Here is a 17,814-nt window from a genome sequence, read left to right on the forward strand (position 1 = left end):
AAAAAACAAATGAGTATTCAAATAAATTTATATAAAATAAAACCTTTCAAATAAATTTAATAAAATGTTTACTATGTATTAGATTAGTCATGTTTACGCGGTTTATATTACAAATACCGAGCGAAGCCGGGTAAAACCACTAGCAAATTCTAAGTAAATCCAAGTACAAGTTCAATACTCGACCGTAATTTAGGTTGGGTTACAATATTGTATAATATGTAATACGTATAATATATATGTAATTCGTATATAATGTTGTATAATATATGTATGGATAAAAAAAAGTATATAAAATATTTTGTTGGGAGTGTAAGGGTGCATTTATCTTGTTGTGGTGTACATATGTAGAGATAGGATGCGATGTAAATTGCGGGTTTACAAGTATTGGGTGAGCTTCTAGTATTGCAGTGGGTTTTGTGAAGGCATCGTATTAAACGAGCATAATGGGTTTCGTTATACGAATGAAACGGGTCGTAGCTCACTTCCACCCACAATCCGCCCACTCCGTCCATCGTAAAAGAAAGCGAAGGAAACTGTCGGAAAATTGAATGGAAATCTTCGTTTATTGAGATCATTGTTCTACTCCTTCCGGTACGTTCTTCTTACAATTTCACTCTAGGTACATACCTGTTCATTTAATCACTTTTATTTAAGTTTCATTTTCGACAACTACTTATCCAGATGCTCTAAAACTTCAAGAAACCTATTGTTTTACTGGTGCAAATTTACAATTATTTTACTTTATTGTGAAATATATTTATATGAATGCATGCTAAACAGATACCTAATTTGGTGCTAGTTTAGTATGCGGTCTACCTTAGCATGCGATCTACCTTTGAATCGCAGTCAAATATTTTTTTTTATTTGTATCGTAGCAACGAACCCTTAAATAAAAAGGTGTTCGCTGCTGATGTTTTTTTTTGTGAAAATATTGATGATATAATATAATATAGGTTAAATTAAGGTTGGCCCTATTCATTTAAGATTAGGTTGTTAGGGTCGGTATTATTCAGTATCAGTGTAACACGCGAGAACTGAGACAGTGAGACCGCATATTCAAGTAAAAACGTGAAGGTGGGTTTGGTGCAAACGATCGAAAAGCGCCAGACAGATTGAACCACAGATTAACTGGATAGCTGCTTTAAGCGCAATTCTCGACTTCACGAATGAAAAATTGCACATCAGATGACGAGTAACCTTTCGATGTGTATAGATGCAATTATTAAACTTGAGTTGGATCTTTCAGGCGAATTTTTAATAATTTAATAAGGAAAAATTCGGAACTAAAGTACCAGAAGCACAAAACGTATACAGAGTAGATATGTCGGGACTTCGGGTAGATTTCGCTTAGTGTGAGCGAGAAGTGCGAGCAGTGCGCACGCAAAAGTTCAGTCTGTCTGGCGCTTTTCGATCGCTTGCACAACATTGCATAAACAACATTGAGCTGAATTCGGTGATTTGGGAATCTTATTTTGCGCAATTTTCGGTTTTGAATGGCACATTGAAGTTTTTTTTTTTCAAGAACTACTAAATGTTGGGTTTCATCTGCGGGTTAGTAAGCCTTTTCAGATTGCTTTAGTGCTTCTAATACTATTTAATTCGATAGTACGAAGCATTCTTGAATATTCTTCTATTATATGGAACCCCAGTGATAGAGTTCATTGCTTTAGAGAGTGCAAAGGAGGTTTCTCAGCTATACTTATGTATATGATAGCTTACAGTTGCTATCCTTGGCCCTATTATCTGCTGCTGAAAGCACTAGGTTATAATTTTTTCGAATCACGGCGTAGACTATATTTGGGAAAGCATTTCTACAAATTACTGTTCGGTTTGGTGATCGATCCTCGAATTCTTGCAGAATTGAGCTTTGATGTTCAACAATTTGAGAATTTAAATATTCCCGATGACATTGTATTTTTACATATGTACATATATGTATACATATATAATAAATAATCTATCAAAATTAAAATTTATTGAATATTGTATTGTGAGTCCCCCCACCCCCAAAAAGCATATATAAAATGTAAGTGAAAGTTAATAGAAGCTATCTGTGTTGGTAAAATGATATCTGTTTACTCGATAGAACATGTATTTTTCCAAATTGAACAATGAAAATTTTCCTAAATGAAGGTTTATCGAAATATTTTACATACACGTATTGTGTCTGCATCCTTGGCTTTCATAGTGACGCACCGTGTAAAGTGTAGAAAAGTTGAAATCAAATTTGAAAACCCGGTATCATTTCACCCGCACCAAGTGGTCGCCATTAAGCGACCGCTTTCACATATTTTCCGAGTCAATACGGCCGCGGCCCACCAATCAAAATTATTTACATTCAAATTGAAAACGAAGCCTCGCCGAACGAACTTGTATATTGTGAACGATGTGTATAGGGGTGGTTTTGGCGTGACGCAATGTACACTTGCGATGTTAGGCATAGGGCGGGGGGCGCTCCGTGGGTGTAAACACCCGGCCAATGGGGAGCTCCGCCCGACCAATCAAAAACCGTTTTGAACAATAAAACTTTTCACTTGCACTTCAACCTTGCATACCGTTGGTTCAATGGACACGCCCGCGCGCAACTCATTTATTTTGTTCTTTATTTAAAATTTTAACTAATGAGATTCTTTTGTTTTATTATTTGTAAATATCGCTGATGTTTTCGTTCACTACTACTACTTTGTTAAAATGGGAGAAATTTTTTTTTGGTTTTTCCGAATTTCCAATAGGTTTTGCGAGAAAACTAATCGGATTGATAAAATATTCTTATTAGAAAGCATTGATACACGAATCATTTTGTGAAGTTTTTTGCAAAGAGAAAACAATTATAAAATATTGGTTGTAATTTTACATATGTATGTATGTACATAGGTATATAATATATGTCATAGTATTGATACGAAAAAATTTTAATGTCACAATTTTAAAGCCCTTTAAAATTTTTCTTTATAAATATCCAATTTTTACTCTATGTACATACGAAGTATCAATAGTTGCAATTTCGATGTGGCAATAATTATTTTTACTATTTTTCTAATACAATAGATTTTGCTGGCTAATAAATGTTCATGAGGCTCTAACCTGGGACCTCTACTATTTTTAATCTTTATTGATGATATCGGCTCGATAATTTGAGATTCAAATTTTTTGCTATATGTTGATGACCTCAAATTATTCATGAAAATTGACAGTGATGTCAATTGTCTTTTTCTCGTTCTTCTAATCCCATCTTATATCGATATGATCTTGGTGGAACTCCACTGTGTAGAACCTTATCCAAAAAGGACCTTGGCATTACATTTGAGGGCAGATGGAAGTTTGGTATCCATATTTCCAATATGTGCAATAAAGCTTCAAAGATGCTGGGTTTCGTTTTGCGCAATGCTCACAATTTCAATAATTTAAGAGTTTTGTGTCTTTTTTATAACGCATTGGTCCGAAGCATCTTGGAATCTGGTGCCATTATATGGAGTCCCAGTGAAGTAACACACTCTCTAAAAATTGAAAGAGTTCAAATGAAGTTCCTCCGCTATCTACATATATATGAGAGAGTTTGGATACTACCTGCAACTGTTTCTCAGTGCTTTTGTACAGGGATCTGTTGGCTATACATAGTTCCCTATCTTGTCGGAGGGATATGCTTATTGTGTGTCATTTCTTCAAATTATTAAGAGGTGATATTTACAACCCAACTATATTGGAAGAAATTAAATTATGGGTTCCATCTCGCCTCATTGATTATCGGTTGCGTCCATTGTTCCAAACAAAAACAATTAAAATACGGATAGATTATCGGATAATCTATCCGTATTTTAATTGTTTTTCTTATTATTACTTTTTTTTTAATTCAATTTAAACAATATATTTTTTATTATTTTCAATGTATAATGTTGGTTTTTTTTATTATCATTATTTTTTTTCTCATTTGTATATTTATACAAATATATTTTATGTATTTTCTGGCCACAGTGTCATATTGGGGTGACCTGTGAAGACACTGTGGTATACTTGTGTATTAGACAAATAAACAAATAATGAGATTACCATGGAAAAATTTTCGTAATATTTATACTTTATTTTGAAGAATGAATATTAAAGGGAATTTTTGGGTGTGACCAGTTTTTTCGTGACTAATTTTCGGGTGTGACCAGTTTTAGGGTGTGACCAGTTTTCTCGTGACCAGTTTTAGCGTGTGACCAGTTTTAGTGTGACGGGTGATCACGTGTGACCGATCTAGAGCGACCGGTTGTCCTGTGACTGGTTCACATATGACTAGTAGTCCGTTTACCGATTTTTCTATAAGGTAGATACGCCACTGTATAGATACAAATGTAACTTTTCTTACCATAAATAATATTTCAATAATTAATGTAATAAAACCAGTTGCATAGGCTAAATTCCAGGCGCCATCCCGAAAAATATTTTAAGCGGCCACTTCCCCCCCCTATATACATATTATTTCCTTATAGAAAAATAACTTTGTTTTATTATTGTTAAAAAATATAAACACAAGAATGAAAGAGAATTCTCAGCTACATGTATGTACATAAAATAAAACGATATGTAAAATAGGTGGAAAAATAAGAGAGGTTTTAAAAAATAAGTCACAAAAAAATTAACGAAAAAAGGCACCCAGTCTTGACGGTCGTCCTCCCCCCTGAATAAAACCACATTCATTGGGTTTTGAAGGTAAGTAACTATGGATATACATATGTATAATATTTAGTGCAATACGCATAAAAACAAATTTACTGAATTTATGAATTTTACTTAAATATTTAACGAGTGGCAGTAAAATAATACATTATTCAATATTAGCAGATAAGTGATCTTTTTATAAATACGATATTATTTCACACTTGAAAAATATTATGTGTGGTAACATGAAAATAATAAAATGACAGCAGACGTTTCTTTAGTGGTGTGTAAACACTGAGTTCAAAAGGCGCGGACTCGCCAACAGCGACGCGTGGGGCTACGCCCTCATATCAAGGAACCTCTAGCCACCATCATGGAGCTCTTACATGGTAGGACTACGCCCTTGCAAAACGCCTACGCCCTCAAACCCGTATAAAACCGATACAGAAAGATGCCGACACAAACCTAACCTCAAATCTTTACATAGCCTCATAAAAAAGCTATTATATACATACAAATTCGCTAATCTATATAGTATAAGTAATACATTTTCTATTTGATGAATTTCTAGGTACAAAGAGCGAAGATATGTGGACTCCGTTCAAAGAGCTCCTATCAATAGTGGATCAGTACATCAATAGATCCGGCACTGGCTCTTACGCCGCGTTTGAATCCGCTTTGAGAAGACATCGACAAAACTTTTTATCCGTGTTGAAAAATCCAGTTAGTATTCATACATTTATATTTACAGTATTTTTTGACAAGTGACAATTCAATAAATAAAATAAACCAGAATGTGAAATGGGCATCAGGTGAAGTTTTATGTATTAACAATTTCCATGTTCAAAATTACTTACCATATTTAAATGATTATAGCAATTTAAAAGATTAACTATTTTAATTTCAAATTATATATACAATTATATTATTGTACATATAGTCATATTTAATTGTAGCCAAAGAACCCATTGAGCCGAGAAGAAATCAAAATTGGAGCTACTAATGGTGTTGCTTTAGCAGGATGTGGACATACAATTCTTCCGCAGCAACTCGTAGACGAGACATTAATAATATCAGACATGTACGAGTTGAACGAATATTTATCGCTTGAACTGCTCTGTACAGCTCAGCGTCAAATGCCTACATATCCTGGCCTGCCGAGAGGTCTAGTAGCTGTATTATTATATTACGATGGTAGAAAATCTCTAGTGCAAGCGTTGAAAAATTTAGTGACAGCCCGACGTGGCGTCTCGTGGAGCACAGACGCGTCGGAAGAGATCGTAGACTATGTAACGACGTATACTGATCGCTTAGTCGCCGATGGAATCGTATCGCACATCTTGGAATTGTTAGAAACTTGGGATTTGAACAAGGAGATGGAATTACTGCAGAATAATAGGGCTCTGGGCGGTCCAAAACATCGCAGGCAAGTCTGGCGATTGCTCACGGAGACGAGAGGACTGTTGGCGAGTACATTGGTATCGTGGGGAGCTCAAGGTGGACTGACGAGGGAGCCCGTCTTGAGGCTCGCCGCTCACTTGAGACGATGTCCAGCTGAACCTGATTCTGCTGGCGCTCTCGATGATATTACACTCGCGCTCGTTGTAGCTTTTTTGTATTCTATCGATCTATCCGTTATTCATAGGTATGTATAGTACGATGCAGAATTGATATTATTTGTTGGCTAACTTTACACTATCCAATTTATTACAACATATGAAATTAATATTACAGACGAGAAGACGGTGAAGAATTAGTACAAACATTACCAATAATGAAAGATCTCGAATTTGTACCCGCACTCAGTGTAGAACTTTCGCCAACTCGTGGCAATTGGAAATGTCAAGGTCTTCAAGCAGTGTCACTATTGGGTTGGTCATTATCTCTTGCAGCCTTACGTCTCACGTCGCATGTTCCATCTCCTCCAGATAACGATGAGGCATTAGCCGACACGGCGATTAATATGAAAGTGTTTGAATACCTTCACGAAACATTTTTACTCAATGAAAACATTCACAAGGAAGAGTTCTACATGAAAAGAATACACACTTTAATTACCGACTTTATAGTTCTCATGCATTCGAAGCTAACTGATTTAAGATTAAAGTGAGTACATACATATATTATTGACATTAGAATTTGAATTAGGATATTTTTTTGATGCTAAAAATTAATTGTTACAGAGCTGAAGAAGCTGCACGTACTGCTCAGCAATATGCGGCTGAAGGCTTAGAAGTACCAGCTGCATTACCGAGACATTTCGAAGCATTACTTCTCGGCGTAGCTCGACTTTATTCAAATGATCATCTCAATCTGAGGCTCCAGTACTGGGCTGCAGCAGATCCACCATCATCATCTACCTATAGGTATAATTACAATAAAACGTATCAAATTATTTCACCATTTTATCATATCCTATAGATTAGAGTATTCATAAAATATTAGTTTTGTGTATTTTAAAAAATGTGCTTTTACATAGGGGTTCAGCACGAGGAATCTCTCTCGTTAAATTTGTACGCTCAGCGGGTTCTTTAGCACCGACGAGAGTTTTGGCACCTTGGGCTCGAGCATGTGCTGCTTTAGCCGCAGGACCCGGTGCAGCAGCCAGGGCTCACGCTTTATTGCATCCACCATCAGCCCCACTCTCTTGGGAACATCTTTTTTCATCGCTTGATAAATATTACAAGTAATGTTCACCTTTTAATTTATTTCTTGTTACATATTTGATAGAATCGTAAAGTTGAATTTTATTTTCCTTCAGTAATTTAAGGCAAGAGTTCGGCAACGTCGGAATGATGTCCAGTATTAGTGGAATGAAGAGGGCTGTTCGCTCCGACGAAGTGAATGCCTTACGTGCAGCATTGGAATTGGTGAGGGCTGTGGCGGCTCATGACGCTTCTGCTCGTCAAGCTATTTGCGATCATCCTAATTGGGCCGCAGTTCCTGTGATTATAGGTAGTGTTAAGTCTTTAATCTACCATCGCTAGTATATTATATTATTGTGTATTTTTTTTTTTCAATAAAACTATTGTCTTAGGTTTGGTTGGATGCAGTATTCCAGTATCGCTTAAAGCTGATCTAGTACTAACTCTTGGTAGCCTTGGAATGAGCCCAGAAACCGCATCTTACATATGGAATTCTATTGAAGCTGCTCAACTGATATGCACAGTACCTTCTGCTAGTAGTTACCAACCATGTGGAGTCGAGACAGAGCTTGAAGAGGTTGAAGCTAGAAATGAAGAGTTTCCACTGACAAAAGCTCTACTGCAACTATTTGATGTTTTGTCGACATCTGGCATTCCTAGAACTCTCGGAGCCGGTCCAAGAAAGCCTGGTTTTGATCCATACTTAACATTCATTATTAATTCTGTATTCCTTAGATTTCCTACACGCTCATATAAAAACCCAGAAGAGAAATGGCAGATTGCATCGCATTGCTTAGCCCTATTTGAAAAGTTTATCAATCAGTATGAGCCGAACGTTGCTGATTTTCCGCTACCGATGAAAACGAATGAAATCAACCCACCACCGGGTTTACATATATTGCTTCAGATGAATACGAAATCAGACTTTTTACGATTGATCTTGTACATTTTGGATGAAAGCGTCACACTCTTAGATAACTTCCAGCCGTTCCCTGGAAAAAAGTATCTGGAAACATCGGCACTGAGCTGTTTGAAATTGTTGGAAAAAGCGTTAATGATGCAGCACAATTTCACCTCTGAATTAGCGAACTCTGGTTGTTCGATACTCGTTACGGGCCTCAGTAAATTGCTTTTGGGTGTGAATCCTCGCAGTGGAAAACCAGACCACATGCTTAACATTACAAAATTCGTAACATACAACTCCTGGCTTCAGAAACACTCGCTAGCGTCAGTGAATATCTTATCTATGATCGCAACTCAACCGACAGCTTCTCAACATCTCATCAGCATACTGACCACGGATTCCGTCCTCCGAACTGACATACGACACGGTTTCATCGAATGCTTGGAAGCAGAAGAATCCACAGCGCCAGATGAAGACATCAAATCAGTCATAATAGAAACCAAAGAAGCCATTTTGAATTTGCTTCAAGTGTGTCTATTTTGCGTTCCACCTAATTTATCCCACTACTTAATAGGATTCGATTTGAATAAAGATATAAGCAAAACAGCGTTTCATCAACCGGGCGTTATGGGATTCCCGAGGACTTGCTTGCATTCTATAATAGGCATTTTAGACTATGCCATATCGCAGGAGAGCGATGGTAAATTGGGGCTGTTGCAAGAAGGCGCTTATAAGCTATTGTATTATTTATGCTCTAAGCAAAATACTATGGGACCCGTGTTGAGGTATTTGCGAGCATGTGGAGAATTCATTCCGAGGCATGTGGCCGCTTTGAAAATACCCGAAGCATCCGATTCAGACGCTCTGGCTGCTTCAGCTTGGCTTTTGAAATTGTGCGCCATTGAATTGCATGTTACAGCATCGGAAAGGCAGACTTCACACTTTGCAGCTTTGGCTCGACAACTTGTTGATTCTCCCGATAAGGTATACATATATTTCTTCTACAACATATAAATAAACAGATTTCAGAATGAGCAGAATTTTATTACATATACAATAGTACCTCGATTATCCGGACTAATTGGGGATGAAGGTAGTCTGGATAATCGAAAAAATCACAACAGGGAAAGACGTGTACATTCAGTATGAATAATTTTTATTTGTTTACATTTACATATAATAACATGAAGATCAATATTAAATTATTCTTTATTGATTTCAATAAAGAATAATTCAATTATGGATTTTTGCTTAAAGTTAGCTTTTCTTTTTGAAGCTGCCAAATCGTGAATACTTTTCATACAATAGTGGAACAAATATTGGCTGTCCAGACGATCGTCTTTGAATGAACCATATAAAAATACACTCTGACTTCTTAATTTCCAGATTTTTTCATAACCTTACGCACTGAGCTGCCATCTTCTGACAGTAAAGAATCAGTAAACTTCAAAAAATTTTCGCCTTGTTTTTTTATATCGGAGATCGTTGACATTCCAACACCATATTTATTTGAAAACGAACGTCCTAAGACACTGCTTTTTTAAAGCATTTATTATATCTAATTTGTCTTTTAATGATAATACAATACGTTTTCTTTTCCATATTGGTAATATTAAAAATAAATATTTAAATCGCGATCAAATTTTCAAGACACAAACGAGTATTGAATTTTGAAGACGGCTGACTCATTTCTCCATATTATTTTCAATTTTTTATGTTATGCGTTTCAAAGAAACAAAACCGTAAATGTTGTGTTTTTTTTTAACAATCCGGATAATGGAGGTTCTACGAATAGGTGAATCATTTGTATACATTGCATGTGTGTTTTAGGTGGATAGTGGTGGAACATTACTGCGGTTATTACCTGCACTTTCGCAAGTGCCGACGTCTCCAGTTGAACCTCGTTGGAGACTTATGGACTCCACTGCGCTTGCAGCAGCTCGCAAAGCTTGCTCTGTGCCCAATTCAGATCCTTCTCAAATATTCAATTCAATCAGCGTTACAAAGTTGCGTACATTGTTAGCTACTGAACTCTCTGCACCGTTGAGACCTGCTGCGCCGCATAGAATGCGCCTTCTTCACGAAATAGAAGAGGTAATTATATTTCAATAGGCTAAATCGATAAGTAAAAAACATTTTTTATATCAAATTGACATATCAAAGCATGCTCCCAAAATCAACGTCGAAATTATTATGTACTTTGGTTATATTTGCAGGCTTTAAATCATGCCGTATCCTTGAATCAATGGGGTCGCGCATGTTCGACCGGAGCCCAGCTAACAAGCGCTTGGAGAGCTGCTGCTGAAGCTCTGTGTTGTTGTGGTCGTGCTCCAGCGGCAGCTGCACCACTCCTACGAGCTTTACTGTCGTCACCTACACCTCTGCTTGCCGACAAAGTGACTGGAACGGTATTATAATCCTAACCGAATTCAATTTACTGTATACATTATTATCGTATAAAATTCTGACTGAATGCGATTTTAGGTCCTGATTTTACTCGTCAGTCTTAGACATGGTTTCATAACAGAGCGTCGACAATCTTTGCTGTCAAGTAGTAATTTAGAGCCATCGCTCATGATGCCAAACATGTATGGCTCGCACAACACCCTCAACCTAAAATTCATACTACAGCGTATCCTCAATTGGATGCTCATATCGAACTCATCGTCACAGAAGATGCGTGTCAATCTATATGGAGCTTTCCTCAACTTTATGCGCATTGTCAATGCAAAGTCATACAATTTGGAAGATATTTTGGATACAGAAACCGACGCCGATACGACTTATATCAGTAGGTTGGATTCGACGAGTAGCAAAGCTATCAAGCTTGATGACTCTTCGTTGAAGTCTGCCGTTTTGGAAGCCGTCGCCGATTGTGGTGACGCATTACGGGATTGCATTAGCACTGATGCCACGGGCAGTGGGCATGAAGTGTGCAAAGTTGCCGCTTTGGCTTGTTTAGAAGAGTTGGTCTCTTTAGCGCCTGGCGATCATTGGTTGAAGGCGTTGCAAACAACAGGTCATTTGAGGAATTTGATCGATTCATTATTAAAAGACGATGTAGCACTTCGCCAAGTAAGTGTTACATATTGTGTCCTTAACATATAATTCTCAAACATATACATATACTTGTGTGTTTATGTAATAATAATTTCTAAACAAAATTACTTATTCAACTGATTTTATTTTTCCAGGTATTAGAAGTTACCCCTAAAACTATGAAATCCCTCTTTGTATTCGAATCTAAAATGAGCTTGCTGAACAAAATTGCCTCAATAAGATCCGGAGCAGAATTACTACTACAACAAGGCGCTCTGACTTGCCTCGCCAATATGAGAATTTTTGACCGACATCCTGACTTACAAAACAGTATGGAGCCATCCAGAGATTTTATACCATCAATAGCAAGCCGATACCGACAAATTCTTATCCCAGCACTAGCTTTCTGCGATGCCTTAATAACAACACTTGGCTCTGAAAACCATAGCTGTCTCATCCAAATTATTCACTTTTTACTGAGCCACTCCGAGACGGTCGAGTCGATTCTCAGAGCTGGAGGTCCAACAGTTTCTATAGATTTACTGATCGAACTAGAAGCTTTGACGTGCGTCATAGCCCGATCTTCGAATCAAGAAGTATTCGGATCTGTGGAATCAGATAGCGCTTTGCAGGAGAGCGTAGTCTCTGTATACCGGATACAGAAGTTAATGCTCGGACTGTTTCCTCGGTTTATTCTCACGGAGGGTCTGCTACGGGACATGAGCGAGAACTTTAAAATGATGGACGCTGAGTATGACAGCTGCGACGACAGTATAAATCGAACTTCTATCTATTTTAAAATTGTTAGCAATTTAGTTTGTTATGGACGGAATATAACTGCCAACCACGGAATTGATCATGGGAGCATCGGTGTCATCTTTCGACCAGTGTTGAGCTCTGGAGGATTGGATAGACGAGGTCAATGGGCAAATCCACCATCGGAAAATTCGCCTCATCTTGGAATCTTAGTACAAATGCTCGTCAATTCCGTACTGCATTATAACAAAGAAAAGATAGTGCTAGAATTGTTAGTTCGTCGTTTGAAAAACATACCTGATATGAGCATAGCTGAATTGGAAGACTTTGTTCCGAGTGATGTAATAGATGGCTCCCTTGTCGAAAGTAAACTGACGGCATGCGAAAAGCTTTCGATGAAAGTGAAAGATAAACGGAAAGAGATGGACTACATGAGATACGTGATTGATAATAGTTTATATTTGATATGGGCTCATTTGGAGTTTTATATGCTGAAGGCTCTACCTGTCAACGGGCAAATGTTCACAAATAGTACGGTGAATAATCAATGTAAGACATTCTAATATCTGTGTGTTTTAGCGTACTTATGTATCGGTATAATAGCGAAATGATATTTTTTAATTGCAGCGGCAGTTTTGACAGCAGCCGAAGCCAGTTTTCAATCGACATCTCAAGATATTGCCGATTTGAAACATGGATTAGTCTCCGTATTCAGCGAAACGTTTTGTAGACAGCTAATAGATACAGCTATAGTAAGTATTGAATTCCTGAATTATCAAAAGAAATTTTAACGAATATCAAATAATACACCTAAATGTAAAAAATAAAAGACACATTATTGAAATTGGTTGATGTTCTTAAATTCACTTTTTTCAAAAATATGTTCTGTAAGTTACTTTTATTACATCACATTATTTTTTATTTCTTTTAGGATAAAATTCCATCTCAAAAAGGGTTTTTGGAAGCGCTGATTCGAAAAATAAAATGTTTATTGCAGTTTGTGCCTGTCGATTGAGACATTATTAATTTTATTATTTAATCAAATCTTAACTTTATGGCCATGAATATTTTATTAAAAAAATACTGATTAAACTGTCTTATTATTTATTTAAATACATACATACATACACAAACTTATTTTTTGTGATATACATAAGCAACAAAATCAAGACTCCGACTCCTTTTTTTTACATTTCAATTCGCAAACGATTCAGCTGAAATTCCTACATTCTTCATATCGTTTTGAAACTTTGCCATTTTAATTATTTTCTTTAACACGTTCAACCCGGCGTGTACCAGTGGTGGCCACGCGGATAGTACTATAGCAGACTATAATTTTACGGTTCCACTTCATGAGCACCCCAACACTAAAATTCCTATAAAATTCTAAAGATTAAAGGGACAACTCATTATATAAAGTGATTTAATGCCGTCACGCGTAAAGGTCTGTTCATACTTAACAGCACTGCACGATTCCGTTTCAAATATGTCATTTTATTACATTTCTATTCATATCTACCAACATGTCGCGGTCACGTCACGTTTACAGCAATTTGGCCGAGTGCAAGGCAAAATCGGCTTACTTATACATTAGAGGCGATGACGATACGGCGCAATATTGCTTACGTCGTATTGTCGAGTACTTGCAATTTGAATGCATACACGTGCATTCGTAGCTACGCGTCAGAATACAAGTCAGCAAAAATGTTTCGACGTTTATCGAACGAAAAATTATGTATAATCGCGCTGTTGTTGAAAGAAGAAGCTCAAGAAGGCAATAAAAAAGCACCGAGGCGTTTTGATGTGTATCTCATGTTAAAAAATAGAAAAACCGAAGGAGAGTTTTGGACACTGTATAAGGAGCTTGTGGATGATGGACAAAAAATTTTTAAATATTTCCGTAAAAAATTTAAATATTTGCGCCAAAACCATGTTGAAAGATTGAACAACTGTCACTATCGATAATTGGTCCAAAACAGCAAAGCGGCAGACTCATGGCACGTAATTCGGTTCGGTGATTACTAGCCAAATGTGAACCTGTCACAGGACAACTGGTCGCTCTAGATCGGTCACTCGTGATCATCCGTCACGCTAAAACTGGTCACGAGAAAACTAGTCACACTCTAAAACTGGTCACACCCAAAAATTTAAAATTGGTCACACAAACAAAAATATTCTCAAATACTTTTTATTTACGAAATTTTTATTATTATCGACTAGACATATGTTCGAGCCAAAGGCCCTCGTGGCCGTGGCCGTGGCCGTTGTTTGTGGTCTTCGCGAGGAGTTCACGGGCATCTGTCAGCCCATCTGACGTTCGCATCGCTCGCATCCGAGAAGGTTGGCAATCGCTTTTGCGTTCATTTCACTTTGACAGTTCGAATGTCAAATCAAAATTTAATCTTAATTCACCGCGGGGAGGTCTATGAAAACACTGATTGTGTTCGTAAGAGGATCCTTTATTTATGTTCACTTGTTACAATAGTAATTATATGTAAAAAAGAAGGTCGTTTTGTTTTCTCAGCTTCGGAGCCAATAGGACGTTGCCAGAGATTCATTCTGCATGTTTGTACAAGAGCGATGATTATGCCATCGGCTTCATCTTTAATATGGACGGTATAAGCGAACTCCTCGCGAAGACCACAAACAACGGCCACGGCCACGGCCACGAGGGCCTATGGCTCGAACATATGTCTAGTCGATAATAATAAAAATTTCTTAAATAAAAAGTATTTAAGAATATTTATGTTTGTGTGACCAATTTTAAATTTTTGAGTGTGACCAGTTTCAGCGTGTGACCAGTTTTAGCGTGTGACTAGTTTTCTCGTGACCAGTTTCAGCGTGACGGATGATCACGAGTGACCGATCTAGAGCGACCAGTTGTCCTGTGACAGGTTCACATTTGACTAGTAGTCCCTTTACCCGTAATTCGCGTGTATATTTCCACGATGGCCAAAAAAACGGATACGATACGTTGACGGATGTTGCTGTAAGGTATGAACAGGAAATATCGGGTACTGCTGTAAGCCTGCCGTGGCGTAAACGTGACGGTTAAAATGAACATACCCATACAAAATGTACCAAAGAATACTTTTCGTACGGCCGGATACCTGCTGAAGTCGGTACGTGCTGACTAGGTATGAACAGACCTTAATTGGGTGCCGGTACGCGTGACAGTGCCGCCACATGGGCAAATGTATGAAATTATGCGCCGGGCTGAATGTATTAAGTGATAGTATTACGGCATGTGTCTACTAGAATCTCTCCGATTTTAAGTAAATCCACTAATAAATTTAAATTTAATAATTTCTATATAAAAAACATGATTTTAAATTACATTACAAATAAAATCTTTGAATTACACGTATTCTGATGTCGGTACGTGACGATTGGGCGCCCAGGACGATTGGGCGATCAGTGTTACTCGCCACTGCGACAATTGGACGACGAGACTGGCGGACACTGCGTCAATTGGGCCCTGCGTCAATTGGGCGCCCATCGCACTGGGCGATCATCGACTGGCCGACGGCGACCGGGCGACCAGGGCGCGTGGGCGACCACCGACACGGCCCGCTGGTGAAGTGGTCGCCAAGCTTACGTAAACTCTGCGTTTTGCAAGGAACGACCGCGAACGGAGCGTTATAGGAATTTCCGATGCACTGACAAATATTCTACCTACATACATATGCTTTATACCGCTTTATTTTTCGTTTCAGTTTTACCAATTTTTCGTAACAACACGAATCATACTATTAATTTTTTTCGCTATATTATATTACATTTGCTGGAATTTTATATTAAACGTACTTTTATAAATACATGTGTAGCACCTTTTCACAAAAAATAATTGTAAGATGACAAATCATATGTACCTACATATTCTCCAAAATAATATAAAAGAAAAATGATCGATTGAATCTTTCGCGCAGTGCTTTTAGTTTTTTTTCAAATGGACACACTTTTTTTTCTTTTAAATGTTATATTTCAGTTTTATCAATTGGATAAATTCACACTCTATTCTCAATTTTCTCAACACTGTATTAGTTATACATAATAACAAAATATTTTCTAATAGCGATTCTCAAAGTTTTCAAGATTATATTTTTTTTCAATGATGAAATACGTTTACGAAAAAAAAGCGCATACTTAAATTCGTTCGCGGAGCTCGAATAATTTTTTTCGGCTTTTCCCATAATTAAATTATTACATCGTTTACGATTCGCAGAGGCAATTCTCGAAAAAAATAGCTTCTTAAAGTAATTTTAAACATCTCCCGTTCTATGGTTATTGTTGAAAATTACATTGAGCCACAAAAAATCACGTTTTTTAGTTACCAGAGCGGAAACTAACCAATCTTTACTAACTTTGACCCACTGAATTCGAATATGATATTGATTTTTGCTGGTTGGTGATTGTTTACGAGATATGAGCGTTTAAAAAAATGCGCGATTTTTACAGTTTTTTGGCTTTTGCGGTCTTTAACTCAAAACCTAGTATTGCTGTGCTCAAAGTGAGTATTGTAATCAATAGTCAGATGTTTTTCCTATTGATTGTGATATTGCATTGCTTTAAAATACTTATAATTAATTGTCTAGCGAATTTTAAAAGTCAAAAAAATATTTTTTTTACGGATTTTTTCTCCGTGCTATTTTGCATTTATTTGGCAATTTTTTTTATTTCACCTCGTTTATAAGGATTGGTTTTCTATTTCAATATTTTTTATTTTTATCTAAACGTACTAACTCGAGCGGTAATTGCAATTTAAGCGCTGGATGACAGTTATAGATGTAAACATAATTCGTTATACATATGTATGTATGTTTCGAATTTACAAAAGCGAAAGATATTAATTAGTAAAAATATACCTTATTAAATTATTGATAAACGAAATGAGCCTTAATTACTATAAACTATCATATAGATTTTAATGTGACTATAATAACACTGAGCAACAAAAACGAAAGCATTTAATTGCAATTACCGCTCGAGTTAGTACGTTTAGATAAAAATAAAAAATATTGAAATAGAAAACCAATCCTTATAAACGAGGTGAAATAAAAAAAATTGCCAAATAAATGCAAAATAGCACGGAGAAAAAATCCGTAAAAAAAATATTTTTTTGACTTTTAAAATTCGCTAGACAATTAATTATAAGTATTTTAAAGCAATGCAATATCACAATCAATAGGAAAAACATCTGACTATTGATTACAATACTCACTTTGAGCACAGCAATACTAGGTTTTGAGTTAAAGACCGCAAAAGCCAAAAAACTGTAAAAATCGCGCATTTTTTTAAACGCTCATATCTCGTAAACAATCACCAACCAGCAAAAATCAATATCATATTCGAATTCAGTGGGTCAAAGTTAGTAAAGATTGGTTAGTTTCCGCTCTGGTAACTAAAAAACGTGATTTTTTGTGGCTCAATGTAATTTTCAACAATAACCATAGAACGGGAGATGTTTAAAATTACTTTAAGAAGCTATTTTTTTCGAGAATTGCCTCTGCGAATCGTAAACGATGTAATAATTTAATTATGGGAAAAGCCGAAAAAAATTATTCGAGCTCCGCGAACGAATTTAAGTATGCGCTTTTTTTTCGTAAACGTATTTCATCATTGAAAAAAAATATAATCTTGAAAACTTTGAGAATCGCTATTAGAAAATATTTTGTTATTATGTATAACTAATACAGTGTTGAGAAAATTGAGAATAGAGTGTGAATTTATCCAATTGATAAAACTGAAATATAACATTTAAAAGAAAAAAAAGTGTGTCCATTTGAAAAAAAACTAAAAGCACTGCGCGAAAGATTCAATCGATCATTT

General features: G+C 36.5%; 2 protein-coding genes across 4 annotated transcripts in view; both read left to right on the forward strand.

The window, feature by feature from the left end:
* LOC143910319 (tRNA N(3)-cytidine methyltransferase METTL6) overlaps positions 1-17,814 on the forward strand; it is a 67,796-nt gene that overhangs the window by 16,848 nt on the left and 33,134 nt on the right. The gene's annotated exons all lie outside the window — the stretch shown is intronic.
* On the forward strand, positions 4,909-13,075 carry Nup205 (nuclear pore complex protein Nup205). Its single transcript, XM_077442656.1, has 14 exons — positions 4,909-5,030; positions 5,213-5,364; positions 5,598-6,286; positions 6,376-6,747; positions 6,825-7,007; positions 7,121-7,327; positions 7,403-7,596; positions 7,679-9,174; positions 10,021-10,284; positions 10,407-10,598; positions 10,675-11,265; positions 11,385-12,534; positions 12,613-12,737; positions 12,917-13,075. The coding sequence occupies exons 1-14, from the start codon at positions 5,015-5,017 to the stop codon at positions 12,998-13,000; spliced, it is 5,715 nt and encodes a 1,904-aa protein (XP_077298782.1). The 5' UTR covers positions 4,909-5,014; the 3' UTR covers positions 13,001-13,075.

This window comes from Arctopsyche grandis, chromosome 1 (genome assembly GCF_051622035.1).
Source record: "Arctopsyche grandis isolate Sample6627 chromosome 1, ASM5162203v2, whole genome shotgun sequence".
Lineage (NCBI taxonomy): Eukaryota > Metazoa > Arthropoda > Insecta > Trichoptera > Hydropsychidae > Arctopsyche > Arctopsyche grandis.